Raw genomic sequence first — 21592 nt, 5'->3', positions numbered from 1 at the left:
GTCTGGGATTGCACATTATCATTTACAGTGAAATAACCAATTGAATTTTATGTTTATTTTTCCTTTTAATTAAAACGAGAGGATTGTATTAAACTGGACAAAATTATTTATTATTGCATTAAATCATTTTATCTCTTTTGTGTGTATTTCATACATTTTAATTTGGCAACACTGATTTGCGCAAAGGCTTGACTCTCTGTTAGTTCGGTTCGGCAAGCGTGCGCTGATGTTAATCGAATGGTATGACATTTTTTGACCAGGACCGTACTAAGATTTATTTCTTCGCTACAAAATTGATGTTCAATTTTCTTGACAAAACGTGGATATATGAATTTCTTATATAAGGCCTTTTTATTGCATATATTCCTAGTAATCTGCATTTTATTTTTTCTGCACTAAAGACGCCACACCCTGTATAGAAAAACTAACTACAGCATATAAACAAGCAAAGAGCGAAACAAATATTATATAGTCAAGTAACAATGTTATGTTTTAATGTAATATTGATATTATTGATTTAATTTTACCGAAATTTAATTTATTATTATTTGATTAAGTAGGTACTGGTCACGTGGCTTTTAATCATTTATAAAGGCCATGTATCTTTGCGGACCCATCGAAGAGTACGATGGGATGTCAATCCAAATGCCTTCCAGTTCAATAACCAGAAACGGAACCTGACCAGTATATGCAGTATGTTATAAATTATTGTCATTTTGCGTTGTATAAAACCCTGCAGGTCAATAAGCTTTATTAAAAAAAAAATTTTTTTACCAGCACATTGAAGATTCCAAGGATACAACAAGCGCCTAGAAGCTTTCCAAATTCATAGGTACTCGTAGAAGGCCTACACAAGCCCCTCGAAGCTTCTAAATATTTCAGGTTCTCTCTCACAGGAGACCTTGAAATTAGTGCTCGGCAAAGCAGAGCCTAAAAAAAATAATGTAGATACCAGAGTACTGTACTCGAAGTGTCGGCAGAAAACATTATATGCAACAAGGCGCAGTTGAAAGACTCCAGGAAACCGTGCTATCTCGATGATGTTCCAGAATGGAAGAAGACAATAAAACAAATTAAATCGTTTCCACACTCGAACATCTCGACTGGCCCCTTTATCGACGAGTAACAGACGACACTCCCAGCACCTCAGGCAATACATGTAAATCTCGGTAAAAATGCATTTAGGGGTAATTTCCGAAGTAAAGATGGTGAAAGACGACAATAATTATAAACTGTGTCGTAGCTTCAATATTAAATATAGTATAAATAGTTAAAGTAATAAAAAATTGTACCAGTCTTTAATGTAATGTATATACTTCAGTATTTCAATTATTCCACTTAGATCAATATTTAATGTTGCAGTTGTAGTTTATATAAATCTTTGAATAGGTGGGCGTTGATTTTAAATGACCGTCGTTAAATGCGTAATCGTTGTAACGTACAGACCATTTGGTGAACGCCATTTGCTTCATTCTGATAACAGCAGGCGCTGCAAAATGGAGAATAATTTCTGTTTAAAAGCATTTCTCCTTCTCGGTGTAGATCCTAACCGCCCAATAAGAAAATGGCGTGTGACCTTCAACAACTCATTAGCAGCCTGGATTATGTCCCTATCTATTTTCAAGTGTTATCTCGATAGAAATCTACTAAGTATAGAATATATTAGTGCACTTAATATAGTAAGTTCATTTTCTATATATTTTTTAATATTATAACATTAATAACTATATTCTTTTTACAGATATTTGTTAAATATTTGGCGCTTGCTTTCGGTACTAAAACGGTCAAACAAATTCTGGAATTCAAGGAACAATTTTGGGAAGTCGATATTGTAGATAAGGAAATAACGTATTTAATACGATATTTGAAAGCAATAGAAAGGTTGTATAAAAGTTTCGTAGTTCTCGCCGTATCTGCATATATAGTGCCCCCCTTATTTTCGACAAACCCTTCTGTATTTAACTGCTTTATACCTTATTATATGCCATTTCCATTACTTTATATCGCCGAAGTTTACGTAACTATATGTAGCGCGTTTCTCTTTATTTCTTTCAATATATTTGTATCTTCTGTCATACTTTTGGCTGCTATTCAATTTAGACTAGTAAATTTCAAGGTTAGGGATCTCAATCTTAAGGATATCGAAAATGACCAGGATGTTGAAGTGTATGTTCGGAACATGAAGAAGATAGTCAAACATCAACAGTTACTTATGAGGTTAGTCTGATTCATTTTAAATTAACTTACTTTTAACTTACTGTTTGGAATAGGTTGCATGAAATTTTCCAGTGTAAAAATTAGCATTTATAAGGACTTGTGCAATAAGAGTGTATTACATAATAAGTCTGGTAACCAAAATTTTACCGTACGATTGAAGATTGCGAAACGAACCAATGGCGAGTGCGGTAACAACCTAGTAACACAATACTTTACCTACATCTACCTTACCTACATTAATAATGATCCTTTAAAACCGTTACACCACTGTAGCCCTTAAAGATGGTTTGAAGTTTGTATTTAATGTCAACTATCTCTCTATCATTAACAAAAATAAAATCATCCTAACTTGCCCAACCTTTATTAGATAAATGTTACCTTTTTACGTTTCTACGGTGTCATAATAGACTACAAGCCCATCAGAAATTTTCAAGGGGTCATTTGACCTAGCATGAATAGGCATGATGACAGATTTTGAAAAACTGTTCTATGATGTTCAGAAGTATTTACTATTTTGTAATTCTTGGTTACTGTCATCATGCCTAACTACCACATGTAACAATAACTTTAGAAACTATGCGAAACTATGCCGTCAATTCTTGTTGGTACAGGTAAGTACAGAGGTAAGCTAAACATGTCCACCCAGGGGGGTGGTTTTCGGCAAAACATATTTGTACGGCATTTCTAAAGTATATAGGTTATAAAAAAAATGAATCTCGATCTAATGCTGTACAAATATAGCAATACCGGAAGCCAGGAAAATTTTTGATTTTCAGAAAATTTTGGCCGGGTTTTTGGTGATTTATTACAGTACGGCATTTATACTGCAAGTTTCGGATCGATACATAGATAAATTTTTAAGCGACGCCGTACGTACTTGCTGATTCAGGGGTTAGGAATACAGGGAGCAACCCTTTATTAGTTAAGTAGCGTATGATTTGAACTAACATCAAATTCATTAATTTTAATTCTATTTTATAAAATAATGACATTTTTAACCGTGCCGTACATTTTTCATGAAACATGTGCTTACTATATGAAAATTAAATTCCCTCTGAAAAGCTGGTGAAAAATGTTTGTACGGCATTAATATATTTTGTTAATAATACAATGACAACCATAATTAACAAAAACAAAATGCCGTACAAAAAATATGGTTCTAAATGGCTTGAAATATATTTTTGCAAATAAATATTACCTACAAGAATTGATTTTATTTTTACTACTATTTTCTCCTTAATACAAATTATTTACTATTGTACGGCCTTTTTATAATGAGACTTACAATCATATAGAAATATTTTTCAGTAATGACGTACATATTTGTCGATACAGGAGTGAGAAACCCCTGATGCAAACACCTATATTCTGACCCTTATGGTTTCCGATCAGTGAAAAATGGTCGGCATTGTTGCTAAAACATTATTTAAGATGTAAAATCATTTTTAAGTAATATGTCGTTAAAAAACCATAGGTCGATATAAAATTTATTAATTTTATAAATTTGAAAAGCTTATAGGTATATTAATAATTTTTTTTTACAAGTACAAAAGTAAATTTTTTTTAAAATCCAAAATTTTATTATTAAAAAATGTGCATTCGAATATTTTTTTAAAAATTTGGAATTATTTTTATTTTAAAATTAAAATTATCGCTTCGAGATTCTAGCTGGCCATCGAAACATCTTCTTTCTCTGTCTCTTTTTTCTTTTCGGCGTATAAAATATGTGCTTTTATTCATGTTTATAACCTACAATCTTAAAGTTGTTTTTGTAACCACTGCACTTCTAAATTGTTTTTATTAATTTTAAATATACAGGGTAGCCCACCCAAAACGTACCGCAAGGCATTACAGGGTAGTAATGGACTTTTCAGCAAAATCCAAAAACAAGTAAAGTTTGCTTCTGAGGGGGACAACTTTTGGCGCAAAAAGCATAGCAAAATCTTCAACCCCCTAAGTGGGGGTGCCGTCCCCCAAATTTTTTTAAATGGGAATGGGGTTCAAATGGGGGGTCATTAGAAAGGGCTTTTAATTCTCTATACATCGATTCTTACTTTTTGAAAATCGATCCATTATTTTAGAAAATATGCAGCTTTGAAAATACGAACAATATTTTTGACGAGAAATGCGAAAATCGATTTAATTTTACTTCAAAACTTACGGTATTAGCTTGGTAAATTCCTTCAAAAGAATTCGCTTTTTTTTTTCTGATTTGCGAATTCTTTAGCCTGATTTTGGTGAGCAAAAAATTGTCCGCTTTTTGTTTCGTATTTAGATAGGCCACAAGAAGTTGCTAGATAACTGTCTTGTGACTTGTAGTTGAAGAGTACCAATACTGCCGAGTCTTTTAAATTGATTAATTATGGTGTACTCAATTCCAGAAAGAGTAGAAATTATTGAGCTTTTTTTCAAAAACAATGAATGCGGAAATCGGGTCGCCGAACTGTTCAACCAACGGCATCCTGAGAAACATGCGTCTGGAAAAATTGTTCGCGAATTGGTGGCCAAATTTCGCGAAACTGGCTCCGTTCATAACAAAAAGAGGCAGGTTGAAAATCCGGTACTAAATGAACCTACGGAAATAGCGGTATTGGGGCAAGTGGCAATGGATAGTACGCTGAGTACAATGCAATTGGCTACTGCGACAGGAGTGAGTCGTACAAGTGTCCAACGAATATTAAAAAAATACAAATTCCATCCTTATAAGATTCGGCTAGTGCAAGAGCTAAATGAAGACGATTTTGATCGTCGTTTGCAATTTTGCGAAATAATGACTGAACGAGCGATAAACGATAATTTCCTCTTTAATGTGTGTTTTTCGGACGAGTGTACGTTCTTCTTGAATGGTTTAGTGAATCGCCATAATTGTCGTTACTGGGCTGATACCAATCCAAGGATTTTCCATGAGACACACTCCCAACACCCCCAGAAGTTGAATGTATGGGCAGGTATTTTTGGAAATTCCATTGTAGGTCCTTTTTTCCTTCCTGGAAATTTGACAGGCGATATGTACTTGGATTTACTACAAAATGTCATCGACCCAGCTCTAACAAATATCATAGAGGACGACCCTGCTTACAATGAACACGAACTGATTTTCCAGCAAGACGGAGCTCCTCCACATTACTCGCTCAATGTGCGCAATTACCTAAATGAGACGTTTCCAGGACGCTGGATAGGACGAAGAGGTGCAATTGAGTGGCCCCCTCGGTCACCCGACTTAAATCCTTTAGATTTCTTTCTCTGGGGGCACATTAAAAGCAAAGTTTACAGCACTCCACCTGATACCTTGGAAGATCTGCGAGGACGAATCATTAATGTATGTCGCGAAGTAACACCGCAAGTGCTCCAGAATGTTCGACAACGGTTTGAAGACAACCTGTATCATTGTATGCAAGTTGGCGGACAACATTTTCAGCATTTACTTGACTAATACCGTAAGTTTTGAAGTAAAATTAAATCGATTTTCGCATTTCTCGTCAAAAATATTGTTCGTATTTTCAAAGCTGCATATTTTCTAAAATAATGAATCGATTTTCAAAAAGTAAGAATCGATGTATAGAGAATTAAAAGCCCTTTCTAATGACCCCCCACTTGACCCCCATTCCCATTTGAAAACATTTAGGGGATAGCATCCCCACTTAGGGGGTTGAAGATTTTGGTATGCTTTTTGAGCCAAAAGTTGTCCCACTCAGAAACAAATTTGAACTGTTTTTGGATTTTGCCGAAAAGTTCTTTACTACCCTGTTATGCCTTGTGGTACGTTTTCGATGGGCTACCCTGTATATTGTATGCCAATGGCTTCATCACAATTTTTGCATAAATAAATTGTTCAAACAGTTGTAACAGAAGTTACAAATACGCAAATGCGAAGGTACTGTTACTTCAAAACAAATATTATATTACTGTTTTAAATGTAAGTATTTATATACGAATTCTAATGAATACTGTGTCACTAAAAAAGTTATCTACGTATCAATCCGAGACTTGCAGTATAAATGTCGTACTGTAGTATAGTATAAATCACCAAAAACCGGGCGAACATTTTCAGAAAATCAAAAATTTTCTTGGCTTGCGGTATTGCTATTTTTGTACGGCATTATTTCGAGGTTCATTTTTTTTGTATAACCTATATACTTTAGAAATGCCCTACAAAAATGTTTTGCCGAAAACCACCCCCCTTGGTGGACAGGTGTAGCTTACCTGTGTACTCACCGGTACCAACAAGAATTGACGGCATAGCCGTCAACCAACCTACCAAGGAGAAAAAGGTGGTCTGATGTAGGCGAGGCCTCAGATGGCCACCGTTTTCCTAGCACGGATTTTTTGCACCTGCCTGAGCTTCTGTTTAGCTGCTGTCTGTTGTGTTTTTGGCCACCAGGCAACAGCTAAAGCCGAAAACGCTAAAGTACCTAACTTCACTCAATGATATCTCCGCGAATAAAAAAGATTTTTCAAATCTGAAAAAAACGTTTTAAAGGGTAAGAGTGGTAGTTTTAGAGGGCATGATTCGTTATTAGAAAAAAATTCGCTCAAATATAGCAAAAAACGTGTTTTCTGGACTTTTAGGTTAGGATATCTCGGAAATGTGACGTATATGAGCAATTCTGACGCCGGATTTGGATTCTGCGCATCAAAAACCTTTAAGCAAGTGAAGTCTAGTTTTTGGGTGTGAGCTTTCGTCAAATTTTTTTGTCCTGTCTTAGTAAACATAATTGAAAGCTTAGCCTACCTAGCCTAGCCTACATTTGTTTTAGAGCAGCCTCGTGGTGAATGGTATCTTATGTCCAGTTTTATGGGCATAAATCCAACCAACAACTGTTGACACTGAATTCACCAGAACTAAAACTAATTTTGGCCACAACTACAGCAAGATCCGCAAAGGCGATATTCTATCGTTGCGAGAGCACACGCTGGCTGCTAAATCGACAATTCTCTTTTATCTCGCGACAAAGAGAACAGAAAGAAGTTAGGTATGACTGAAACCAAAAAAAAAAAATGTAAAGAAATTGTCCGTTCGGCCGTAAAGCTACAGGGAAATTCATATTTACCTACCGACGACAATTGAATGAACAGATTAGAATGCTTTGGGAAAAATATAACAAGTTAAACCATACCATAATATTAGTTTAAAATAAAAAAATAAATACTCTAATTTAAAGATTTCATTTGTGGTTGGGAGATTGCAATTCCATTGGTGTTTACACGATTACCCAGCTATTTTTAATAGGGACTGATATGAATTTAAATGAAATAGTAAGACGAAAATAAGTTCGTAACAATACGGGGAAACTATTGGGAAATTCGAAACCTTTCAGTGGAGCGATTTTGTAGAAAATTTAATTTTGAAATAGGTACTTTTATTTTAAAGTTTTTTCAAAAAAATGTATCTTCATTGAGATATTGGCAGTTTTCTATAAAAAAATCTGAGTAAAAAAAGTTCCTTCAATTTTTTCTTATTTTCCTACTAAAATTATTTAAGATCGATATCTTTTTCAGCTATCAGTAAATTTTCAATAAGAAATATTCCAATCAAAGGCTCCACGATTTCATATGGTTTATCTTTTCTGAAAAAATAAGGAATGAGAACACACTTGTCGTTGAATTGTTTGTACATCAAATCGTATTACTTTTGTGACTCCTCAGGTATTTAAGTTAACGTTAGCGTGAGTGATTTGTGGAACTTTTGGGAGGGAATTATCAAACTCGTCTACATTATTATAAACGTTGTGAAACATTTGATATTTTTATTAAAACTGTTAAGAAAATCAATGGTGACTTCAACTACAGCAGTTTAATGACAATATATTTTCCTTAATACCCATTAACACCTATTAATTATTGCTTAAAAAGATAATAATATGTATAATACCTATATTTTCTGTTTCATTTCTATTCATTAATGACAAAAAATAATTTAGTTTTTTCCAGGTACGTCGACGAATTAAATACAATATTAAGTGTGCCAGTTGCGTTGTTGATGGTGACTAACATTTCCATGATATGTATAACTATGTATAATGCAACAGTAACGTAAGTTTGGTTTAGTCATCACTATTAAATATTAATAAAACGCAGGTTATAAGATTTCACAATAGACAAAAGCTTTGTAATAGTATTGATGTTAATGTTAACAATACACTAATTAATAACACAAATCTTGTAAAATTTCTATGATTAACCCTGGATGAGTGTCTAACTTGGAATAATCAATGTAACGAATTAGTAATTAAGTTAAATTCAGTATCATATCAATTTCGAAATATCAGAAAAGTTCTGACCATTGATCAATTATTGTAACTAGGTAGAATCGCGTTTGCGATACGGGCCATCTTGCCACGCTGATAATGTATTTGTTGCTCAAAAATGTGTAATATATAGTATATATTTTATTGCACTGTATGACGGAGAAGGGTATGTGGAATGATAACATCAAAAAAGTAATTCGAAAGAAGTGACGCTAAGTTGGCAAATTGCAAATAATTGTCAAATTTACGTGTTTTTCACTTTTTTACTGCCCACGAAAATTTAGACGACCTATGGGAACATTGGTTATTTTATGTTGTAGGCAATTAAATTACCTACAATTCATTATTCACTAATTTGTTAATTGTAAAATAAAATTCAAACGCGGAAATAGCAGTTTTCGAAAATTGCGCATTATTTTTGCAAAATGCGATGGATGTTGATGAAATTTGATTTGAAATTTGGAAAATACAGTCAGTCCAAATTCCAACATGTGTGCCAAAGGCCGATTCGATTGTCCGTGAAATCCTTGGTCCAGGTTAATTAATTTTGTTTGTTTTTTTTGCAACTAATTGTTTAAATACTAAATGTTAAAGTTATGTTAGTAATGTTTAAAAGATAATATCGTAGACATAGGTTCTAATTGATCCTAACAAACGTATCGAAAAAGAAAAATTTCAAAAAGATAAAATTAAGTATAAGAGTAGGACATGCAGAACAACGTTATAAACAAATTGTCCCAGAGTCAGGCAACAGCCGCTCGGGAATTCGCTCTTTTTGCATTAAATAGAGCTTATGTTTACGGTAATTTAAAGTCACCTACGCCTCTTGCTCCCAAAATATTTTTTCTATAACGTTAATTTGTTAATTAACTATTGGACATATCAGACAATTATTAGCATAAAAATAAACGAATTATTTAACAAATACCTGGAGCAACAATTTCACGGTCAATCGAAACGGCCTTTAGCACACATTTTGGTCTCCGAATTGACCGTCTTTTCCATAAATTTCAGCAACGTCCATCTCTTTTTCCAATAATGCGCAATTTTCGGAAATTGATTTTCCCGCGTTTAACCTTTATTTTACAGTTAACAACAGTTTTACAGTGAAATATGACTTTAGATACTTTAATAGGCAATTAATTGCCTGCAACATAAAATGACCAATAGGTCGTCTAGACTTTCCTAGACAGTAAAAAAGTGAAAAAACATGTAAATTTGCAATTTGCCAACTTAGCGTCACTTCTTTCGAGTTACTATCAGATATTATCATTCTACATACTCTTCCCGGTCATAAACTGTAATAAAATGTCTACTAATAATGTTCTACGTTCAAACTCTAATTCGACTGCAGCAAAAGAGGTAAATTCAAAGGTTTCAACTGCTCGATTTGCTTTTGTGCCACAAATGTTGACAAACTAAAACATAAAAATAAATATTATAATTTATATTAATTTATGTAGTAAAAAGAAATCAGGACTAATAAATGATTAACGTAAATTATCAGTACATATAAAACCATTTCTTTTTTTTTAAATCTATACCATCTGATTCTCATAGTTATTAGTTCTTGCAATAACGTTTGGCGTTATAAACAAGCGGCCAATTTTAAACAAATTTAACTTGACTTGACCAAATATTCCACATGTCTCATTAGAAATAAATAAGAAGTGCGAATAATGAACTATCCTCTCAGTGTAGAACATAGCAGCAATGCGCCCTTTGTAATCTAAACGATTTAAAATAATTATTACTTGCAAATATATTTTCATTCACCTCAATGATTTTTGTTAAAAATAATTTTTTTCAGCGAATCGGTTTTATTGGATATCATCTGATTCCGATATTCCGATTCCGTCATTTTTAAACAAAATTAACCACTTAACCATATATTTCACATGTCCCATTTGAAAAAAATAAAAGTGCCAATATAGAACTTGTTCTCTCAGTGTAAAACATAGCAACAATGCGCCCTGTGTAGCCTAACGGCTTAGAATTATTACCTGCAAATATATTTTCATTCACCTCAGTGAGTTTTGTTATAAATAATCTTTTTCAGCGAATCGGTTTTATTGGATCAATTAAGAACGTTTGCAACAATACTGTGTGTACTCACAGAATCTTTTTTGGTATATGGCTTTCCCGCGCAAGTAATGATGAACCAGGTATGTATTACTGTAAGCAATTAGACATGGTCACATATTTAATATTGCGAAAAAGTAGGCACCACTCTTCTACATAAACTTATTTTCAAAAAAGACTGTTATCAAAGTTACACCCCTTTAAAGGGATGGGTCAAAAATTCAGTTTTTATTACATTTCTCACAAAAACATCCCTTAACTTCGATGTTTTGGGAAATAAATTTATATGGAAAATTCCCTCGTAATTTTTGGCAAGGAATTGCTAAAGTTATACGCAACATTAAATAAGCACACTTTATAATTATTTTTAGTCAGAAGCAACAGCAGAGACTATATATTCTGAGTGCAAATGGTGCCTACCGAAACTGCAACATTTGCGAAACGATTTCCTGATTATGATGATGAGGAGTCAGGAAGGTGTTTCTATAAGGGCTGCAAATTATCACATCATTAATAATAGAACTGTTCTACTAGTAAGTAAAAAAGATGAATAGTTGTTAAAACGCTTTGAATATAATTCAGAGCAGAAATTTGGAATGTTCTGTCATATACTGGGTCGTTGATATGTATGGAAACGGTAGATTATTTTCTAAAGTAAGACAAGACAATTATCGAAAAATCATAAGACACAAACGTTTTAGGGTTTGCGAAATATAATTACAATAAAGAAAAAAGGATCAAAAAGTCATGACGAAACAAAGTTGTTTTTTCTTTAATGGAACACCCTGTATATTATTCCATATTTCAAATCTTCCAGAAATTCTAAACTACATCATGTATTTAAATTTTCAGATATCGATTGAAAGTAACTTTTTACTATTCTCAAATTTATAGAGATATATTCAAATATTTATTTTGAAAAATGTATTTTTTTATGAATGTCCTGGATATTTTAAGTTTTATGAAAACAATATTTATGCCAGAATATAAAAAGAGAGATAATTCGTTTTAATAAACAACAAATATTTTCTTTGGAATTCTATTTTATAAGGTGCTCAAAGTATTCACCATTTACCTCCTGACAGTAATAAATTCGCTGAACTAAATTTTTTAGTGAATCTAAAAAGCTGTTGGAAAGAATAGTAGAAATTTCATGCCTTATCCTTTCCTACAACTGTTCGATATTTTGCGACCTATTTTTGTAGACTACATTTTTTATGTGAAAAAGTCAAGCGGAGTCATATCGGGAAACCCAGCTGTCCATTCAATTTTCCCTCTGCGTCCAATCCATTTATCAGGAAAAGTTTCAACTAGATATGCCCGTACCACACGTACAAAATGTGGAGGAGCCCCAACATGTTGAAACCATATTTGTACTGCCGGTAAATTGGGATTGTTAGTTCCGGAGTAATCGTCGAAGCTCTGGAAAAATATGTTCTGGCAAAAGTAATGAATATCGTTCACAGGTCAAATTTCCGTTTATAAAATATGTGGTGTCCACCAATAATGCCATAGGAAACATTTACTTTCTGTCGTTGAGTGTGAACTCCTTCTAGTCATTGTGGATTTTGGTCCGACCAATACCTACAGTTGTCGTTTTATGTGCCCGTTTAAACAAAATGTAGATTGGTCAGAAAACAATCCATAACAACTTCGCAGAACTCCGCCTCATCAATTTTAATCTAACCGTTATCTTAATAATAAATATCCAATCTATGGATCTGGTGAAGAAATCTGCAACTTTGGCCGCTCTAGTCCCAGACTTAAATCTTTTGTACTGTGCCAGGATGGAACAGTAGATTCTTGTAACATTGTTAAATTATTTTGGGACCGGGTTAGGGAGCCAATTAGTAGAAGTAGACGTTTGCATCATGCCCAATGGCGTTCTTTTTTAGTAATTAATTTAGCTATTAATTCTTAAAATAAATTATGGATATTGAAATATATTTTTAATTTTTAATAAAGCATAGCATTTTCCCCCACAAACCTGAAACTGAAATCAGTGGCCAACCTATTATTTTTATTTAATTGAATATTATCGTCTACATGCCCTTGGTGAGGTGATTAATATTTAGTCTACTGTAAATCATGTTCTTTAATAGGCAGTTTAATCGCAGGAAATTTCAGAAAAATAAGATTCGTTTAAGATTAGAAAAACAAAACAAAAAATTACACCCTATATTATTGCACATGTGTTAATATAAACTTTTTTTATAAAATAATTAGAAGAAAAACTCCTTTCTTCCATTCTTGTACGGATTTGAATCGGAATTATATGTCAGTACACAATTTTTAAAAAGTTTGAATAACATTTACAAATTGCTCCTTAGTATATTCTCATTAAAATTCAATAAAGTTAAGTTAGTACTACGTAATATAAAAAGTGCATATCTCAATCTATAATTTTTATTGCAGATAATGAAAACTGCTTATACCTTTTACACTTTTATGCAAAAAGTAGCATAGGTAAGCCAGGAGAGAGTTGATCGATTAATTTTGCACAGAGCACCCAGAGCAACATTTCAGTGCATTTGCACTCGAAGTATGTATTGTTGCCATGCACAGAATTTTCCAGTGAAATCTGAGGCATTAAGAAATAGTGAATATTTCAAATATACATGGTGATTCATTAATAATTTTACATATACTAACTGGGTAATCCTGGGCTGAAAATATGAAAAATTGGCACATAACACTTAGATAAAGTATGGCTCATTACGGAGTTACAGGGTGTTTGTTTAAAAAATTTTAAATAATTTTTGCTCATTAGTTTAACCCTGCTAATATTATTTATTTATATTTACCTATCATACTTGGCATAAAGTTTAGAACATATTAAAATGCTACAAAATCGTTCCTAGCTACTACCAGAGGCGTACGTCAGGGGTAGAGGGGCAGTTTACCATTCCTAACTTCTACGCCACTGGCAGAATTTTTATTTTGGTTATAATTTTCAATTCTTCGATACTTTCTATGCAATTAACCTACTGTTCTTTCATAGCGGTAAAGTCATTATTTCTCGAGTTAAGTTAAACACTTGGCTGCATAATCATTTTTATTTTATTATGTAATTTATTTGTCATATTATTATTATTATTATTCAAGTCGGTGTCTTCTGTCATGGGATTGCACTGCATTAGTTGAAATAGGTTTTATAGTTGAGTTTATTATCATTTAAATTATTCAAAACTTTTTTAATAAAACATCCTGTAACTTTATAAGGAGAAATATATTATCTAAGCGTTATGTGTCAGTTCGTCATATTTTCAGCCCAGGATTATCCAGTTAGCGTATGTACAGTTATTAATGAATCACCCTGTATATAATTCTTTACTCCATAATTAATAACGCAGAAATTATTTCACACAACTTAAAGACAACTGTTATTATATATTCTAAGAAAACATGTAAAGCACAATAGTGTAGGTATCTACTCATACATTTAACAATTCAATTAAATTAAACGAATATCAATTGTCTGAGTTTTATTTTGTCGTTATCCTCTGCACCTTGCAGTGCCTACCGTGTTTTCCAGGTACGAAGTGTATAATTCTGTACACTAAATAAATTAATGGAAGTGAAAAATAAAAGAACAGAATTTAATTTCCAGTAAGAAGTTATCGTGTTTATTGTGTGTAATTACTTTAAAACAATGTTTCCAAATAAAAATAAAATACAATTAAAAATCAAATAAAGTACCATTCGTCCATATACTTACACAAAATAATGCGTTCTTTCCATCTGCTGACGTAACAAACCTAATAGAATAGCAAGGAGGCAGATAGGAAACATCGAATTTTTTCAAATGTCTTTTTTTTTTTTGGAGACTCGTGAATATTTTTTATGGTGTAATCTCGATGGACCAATTCATATCTAACTTATTAACTTCTTCGCAAGATTTAATATCGTACATATCACAAACGAATGTCAACAATCGAGAAAGTATTTCCTTTATCTACAGTAGTATTGCCTAAATCAGCGGTAACAAAAGAACCTGTAATGGACTGTAATTTCGACTGCACCGAGTCACATGTACCTCTACGTATTCAGCTCTTAGACTAAAAATTGTTTTCATCTAGAATCCTATTTTAAAAAAGTTTGTAAGTTACTAATAGCTGTTTTACATTGACAATTTATTCATCAATAAATTGACGAAGTTCTTCATGAATTATTCACGAATTTATTGGTAAACAGTGTGGTTTTACACTGCTACAGACTTTGTCAAGTTTTTTGACGTATGAATCAGTTCTACCAATGAATCAGAGAAGCAAATAAATTTCAAAAATGTCACATTTCCACTCATAATTGTAGTGATACAACAGCGGTACCGTTCTGACATATATTATATAAATATTAGTTTTTGTAAGTAACAAATCAGTAAAAACAATGCAAAACTAGTACGACGCCACACAATTATTTACATATTCCATAAACATAACCTCATTACTGATCTGAGGCTGGAAATCTGTTGATCATGAATTAATTGATCAATAAATTGTCAATGTAAAACAGCTATAAGGAGAATTATTAATCATTTAGTGAACAACTTCGCAAAAATGTAGATAATATTTATGTTTCAGAAAAGTTAATTAAAAATTGTAAACATCTACATATTGGAAAAGCCTTCTTCAAGTAATATTAATTCTATTCATTTAATTTTAAATACTTTTATGGTTTTAGTTGACGAATAGGTATGTACATATGCGATATTTTTGCTATTTGGCCTTCTGCTATTGAGGAATCAGTTTTTCTAGACCGTATTAGAATAGAATAGGATAGAATAGAATTTTATTGACTTTTTTATATACATGAAGTACATTTATAGTCTAGTCTGAGGTAAATAGGTGTTAGTAGTACAGTATTCAACAAATTCAACAATACTATAAAAACAATGCAGCAACAGAAAGGATTTGATAAATCTACGAAAAGCTTCATTTGATAAATGAGTAATACGTTTTACTTTACAGTAAGTCAAATTTATTGTATAGGTTTATATCTAGCTTATTAGTTCTAGTGACATTAATACGAGAAAAAGGTAATATAAAATTTCCAGCATATCTGGTATTGTAGCTATGTACATCTGAATGGGTTTGCATTTGAGTTACACTCTTATGGACTAACGATAATGCTTCATACATATATAAACAAGGTAAACGCAAAATATTATATTTAATGAATAGTTCTCGACAATGGACCCTACCAGTGGAATTACCGATAAGGCGAATAACTGCCTTCTGAATGACGAATGATCTATGAGTGTAGCATTGCCCCAAAGAGCTACACCATACGCTAGATGGCAGTGAAACAAAGAGAAGTACAACATTTTCAATATGGAATTATCAACGTATGGTCGGAGTCGCCTCAGGATTAAAACATATTGTGCCAGTTTAGAGCAGAGGCGATCTATGTGAGTAGCCCAAGTTAATCGTGTATCCAACTAAATCCCCAACAATTTTACACAGTCCACATTGCCAGAGACTTTACTAGCAGTGAAAGTAATATCACGAGTCTTATCTATGTTCAGCTTAAGTTTATTAGCAGAAAACCACATACTGGCATTGTCTAGATTGCTTCTGCTCGCATTTACGCCACCACGTGTTAACAAGGTGGTGTCGTCCGCAAATAAAATGCATGTAGACTTTTGAATGTTAACAGGCAGGTCATTGATATAAATTTGAAATATAATCGGCCCAAGAACCGATCCTTGAGGTACACAGGCAATTGTAGGCTGAATTTCAGAATCAGAGTCACCAATGGAAACGTACTGTTTACGATCGGATAGATAAGAGCGGAAAAGGTTCAGCTCTTTAGAACGAATGCCATAATATTCTAACTTATATAACAAAATGTTAAGATCGACACAATCGAAGGCCTTAGACAGATCACATAAAGTGGCATGGGTATTCATCCCATGATCCAGACCTTGGACTATATCCTGCAAGACCTCCAGTAGGGCTCCGACTGTGGAACGGTTATTCCGAAAACCAAATTGGCAAGGTGACAATATAGACTTACTTTTAAAATATAACAAAAGTTTATCTTTTAACAGAATCTCAAAAACTTTTGAGATCACAGGTACAATAGCAATGGGTCTTAAGTTATCTAATAAATTAATGTCACTTTTTTGTGAAGTAGAACAACCCTCGTAACTTTGAAGCAGTCAGGCCAAATTGAATCCACTATACATTTATTGAAAATAATTGACAATGGTTTAACAATGGGCTCAATAGCGATTTTTAGCAATTCACTATTTAGGCCGTAGTAATCAAAACAGCCAGAGTTTTTCAAGCGTAAGATGGTTTGACGAATGTCGGACTCATGAACTGCTGAAAGGAAAAACGAGGAAGCTGGTATGGGGAGATTATTTAAGAAAACGGCAGGATTAAAATCAATTAATTAATAATAAAGATTCAAAAATTAAAACTTTAATAATAGAAGATAATAACAAATTAGCTTTTATAGATAATTTCATTTAAAAAAATTACAATTCTTTAGAAACAAGGGTTTTTCAGATACAGGCGCACACTAACAGATATCTAGGTACATTTAAATTCGAATCATCATATTCATATAAAGAACGGTATAATTAAATGTTTATACGATAGAGACAAATTGATTTTTTCAAAAGATCATTTTTTAATAATGAATTGAAATTCATAAAAAATGCACTAATGAGTAATCAATACCCTGCAAATTTTGTTGAAAGAGTTATTAAGAATATTGAAAGTAAAACAATTTGTGTCAGACAACAAAGGGAAATTACGTCCACAGCAAAAGTTCATACATTAATGTTTTATTAGAAAAAATAAGAAAAACGGGTAACAAATTTAAAATAAGAATAGTTTTTCAGATAGCTACTTTGCGGACTTTTTCACGATCAAAATTGTGTTTACCTATAGCATACTTTATGAATGCAATATTTTGGGGAGACCTCTCTATTATAATAGAAGTGCCCAAAGCCGTAAGCTTAAAAACAACAGTTTGATTAATCAATAATATGCGACCACTCTTGGGAAAACGGTTACATAGTTTACAACAACATTTTTAAAAATACAATTAAAGAAGAAACAAGTAAGTATTATATAATATTTATTATATAACTTAATTATTATTACTATTCATTAAACAAAGTAGCAAGAATATGTTTATAGTTCATATTGAACATTTTTACAAATGGAAATATATCAAGATTAAATTTTTTAGAACGTTTGGATATTTCAACATATTTCAGTTTTTGTTAAGAATGACAAGCTCTAAACATAGCATAAACAAAAAAGTTACTATCACATATTGAAAGAAGTTACAATATCTCGTAAACCCAAGTCCTATATCAAAATTTGACAAGATAAAAAAAACAACGAAATAAATAAACGCTTGAGCTAAAAAACACCTCAGAACCATAAGCGGTGATATTTTATAAATATTATGATGATGATGCTAATGTAGACTTGCACAGTTAATTATGATATCATAAGAACTATTTCATGATATCGTAATATGTTAACTTGTATAGAGAAATAAGTGCTAACATGTTAGGCGTGTTTTAAAGTAGGTACCTTAACTCGTTAGAACCAACAACTTTTGTCTAATAATTTCACAGGTCAACATTTGATCTAGGGACAATCGTCATAAGTGACTACGGTTTACAGGGTTTTTTTGGGTCGCTGATCACGAATCTGAGGTCGGTTAAGTTCCATCACATCAGGTTCAAGGAGATTTGAAGGTCAAATCAAGAAATGACCTCTAAAAATCTGAAAAAATGCATGCTTATGTTTCAGAGATCACTGAACCCGAATCCGAGATTTGTTTACCCCTACGATACACCCTAGAGGTCATTAAAGGTCATTTCAAGATCATTCATGAAGTATTTTGGATAGAAAAGTTAAAATCAGTCTGAAAAATCTGAAAAAATTCGTCTGAATGGTTTTGAGGTCACTGAACGCGAATCCAAGGTTATTTAAGAGTGCAACCACACGTTTTTTAATATGAACTATTTCTATGTGTTATGGTTTTTTCAAATTTTCTAAACTCATTTTCAATTTGACCATCAAATGACTTTGTCCCTAAAACTATAACACAAGACAAGCAACCCCAAATTTGAAATCAGCAAACCACAAAACCTCCATTTTTCAAATTTTTTAATCACCTTTTTCCAGTATCACCTTGAACGTCCTCTGAATGACCTCGGTACAATAGTAAGGTGGTAAGGTAAGTCCTTGTAGACGAAAATAACAGTCGAACTTAGTCAATCCAACATCACTTTATTGTATCTTTTTTGATTTTTTACAAAACTTTTTCTCGATTTGACTTTCAAATCACCTTGAGCCTGACGTGATGGAGCTTAAATAACCTTGGATTCGCGTTCAGTGACCTCAAAAACATGCAGACGAATTTTTTCAGATTTTTCAGACTAATTTTAACTTTTCTATCCAAAATACGTCATGAAAGACCATGAATGACCTCTAGGTTGTATCGTAGGAACAACCTCGGATTCGGGTTCAGTGACCTCTAAAACATAAGCATGAATTTTTTCAGATTTTTTGGAGGTCATTTCTTGATTTGACCTTCAAATCACCTTGAACCTGACGTGATGGAAATTAAATAACCCTGGATTCGCATTCAGTGATCTCAAAAAAATTCAGACGAATGTTTTCAGAATTTTCAGACTGATTTTAACTTTTCTATCCAAAATACTTCATGAATGACCTTGAAATGACCTTGAATGGCCTCTAGGGTGTATCTTAGGGGTAAACAAATCTCGGATTCGGGGTCAGTGACCTCTAAAACATAAGCATGAATTTTTTCAGATTTTTGGAGGTCATTTCTTGATTTGACCTTCAAATCACCTTGAACCTGATGTGCTTAACCGACCTCGGATTCGTGATCAGCAACCCAAAAAACCCCTATGTACTATAGTCACTTCTGACGATTGTCCCTAGATCAAATGTTGACCAGTGTTTTCTTAGTTTTTCAGATAACATCATTTTTTTTAATTTGAATTTTTAAAGGTGTTAGGATAGTGAATCATTCCAGAAAACATTTATTTAGATATTCCTTTAATTCATAGGCAAATCGTTAGGGCCGTTTTAATGTGTACAAAAAATATTGGACAAGAGATGTTGCTTTTGATGAGGTAGATACGTGGTTAAAATTTCGGCACTTATTTTTAAAGCACCCTGTACAGGTTAAGAACACTTATGTCAGCGCCCGTACGAAACTTCTCTGCATAAAATTTGTATAACTTTATGCCATCGATACAAGGGAATAAAAAATGCCATAAGAAGTGCGCAAAGCTCTCCTTGACTATTGGTTTATTGTCTCTGTCTTGCATTAGGGATTTGGGAACAACGTACGCCCAAGATACATACATACGGAAGATAGAATACTGAACAATAATTACGTTTTTGATTTATTGCGATGGCATAAAGAGTATAGGCACAGACAAAATAGCTATCGCCACTGACCGCTCCTGGAATAGGCCAGCAGTTTTAAATTTCCGAATTGCCGGTAGAGTACACCACCAGTAGAATTTTAGGAAGAATCAAATACAGCGGCCCGCATACCTAAGCGTATCCTAGCAACATATAAACAAGACTTTGGTAATGTTGCCAGGCGTACTTACGGATTTCTTTTGTACACTTTTTTAACAATATCTGTGTTTTGCGTTACTGCATTTACTTCAATGTGTGATGTAGGTATTGATAAAAATGTTTTTAAAGAATCAACGAATATCTATGTATGTATCATATGATATTCTGCAGTGGTGTTACAATTAAGTTATTTAATCATAATTTCGTTAATTAGCTACCTACTATTTTCATTTTTTTGGTATTGAAATACTGCAAAAAATATATTTCCAAATAAACAAAATTCGTAATAATATTTTAAACAGCTTGTAATATATTTTTTTTAATATTTGATGATGACGATAAATTTATTTAATATACAAGGTGGGTTATTAGTACGTCGCGGAATGTAGGTACAAGTTTTTTTTTTGTATTTTGACATCCACTTATAGGTTTAATAATTAAAGATAGAAAAAAACTTTAAATACAAATGTACGACTTTTCCTTTATTTCATTTGACATCAAAATTTACTGGCATAAAATATATATGTTTAAAATAAAAGATAGAGTTATAGTGTGCGATAGAGATAGAGTGACTCTGTCTTCCTAGAGAGCTTATCTCTTTCTCTCCCTGCTGTCTTCAGGAGTCTCCCCAGCAATTTCAGGACACCTAGAGAGGGAACGTGGGGTAGAGCGCGTGGCCTTGTTAAGCCTTCGTTATCGATCTATGATGTCACACAGTATAAGAAAAAAAAATGGTTTTTGCTCGTAACTCGGAAATGGTTGGAAATATAAAAACAAATTTCCCCTTGGTTCTGAGTAGAGTACTCGGTGGGTGCCGCAGAGCGGGGTGTCACAATAGATGAAAGGAAAAAAAAACAGTATTTGCTTAGACTCTTAAGTATCAAAAAATCTCCCATGGTGAACAAATAAATCTCCCATGGTGAACGAGTGAAAAACGTCAAAACCCGCATGTCAAAAAAAAATCGGGACCAACGGTGTGTGACGTCATATGATAAAAAAGTGTTTATAACTCGGAAATCGATAAAATAATTGAAAAATGTCAACCCCTCCCTCCCGGGTTCTGTATGTTCCTTCTGCGTTGAATGCAAAAGGTCCGAAGTCCGTATGTCGAAAATAAATTTTGGAAACATGAGGTATGTCGTGTTATAGTAAAAAGGCCGTATAACTCGGAAACAGTGCGTTAAATCTAAAAAATAATTGAAAAAATCTCCCCACATCCCCGGTTCTATATGACAGTTCTGCGTTGAATGGAAAAGGTCCGAAGTCCGTATGTGGAAAATAAATTTCGGAAAAAAGAGCTGTGTGAGGTGATACAGTAAAAAAGGTCTTATAATTCGGAAACGGTGCGTTGAATTGAAAAGATAATTAAAAAAATCTCTGGTTCTGATTGTCCGTTCTGCGTTGAATGGAAACGGTCCGAAGTCAATATGTCGAAAAACAAAAAAGTTAGTTAGT

At 32.9% G+C, this 21592-nt stretch overlaps 1 protein-coding gene across 1 annotated transcript; it reads left to right on the top strand.

Annotated features, from left to right (window-relative positions):
• Positions 1–1175: 1175 nt before the first annotated feature.
• LOC111691372 (odorant receptor 22c-like) lies at positions 1176–13127 on the top strand. Its single transcript, XM_023454078.1, has 6 exons — positions 1176–1187; positions 1742–2217; positions 8149–8250; positions 10525–10630; positions 10919–11080; positions 12963–13127. The coding sequence occupies exons 1-6, from the start codon at positions 1176–1178 to the stop codon at positions 13011–13013; spliced, it is 909 nt and encodes a 302-aa protein (XP_023309846.1). The 3' UTR covers positions 13014–13127.
• The last annotated feature ends 8465 nt before the right edge of the window (positions 13128–21592 follow it).

This window comes from Anoplophora glabripennis, unplaced genomic scaffold, assembly GCF_000390285.2.
Source record: "Anoplophora glabripennis isolate ALB-LARVAE unplaced genomic scaffold, Agla_2.0 scaffold114, whole genome shotgun sequence".
Taxonomy (NCBI): Eukaryota; Metazoa; Arthropoda; class Insecta; order Coleoptera; family Cerambycidae; genus Anoplophora; species Anoplophora glabripennis.
This window is presented reverse-complemented; position numbering and strand designations above follow the sequence as displayed.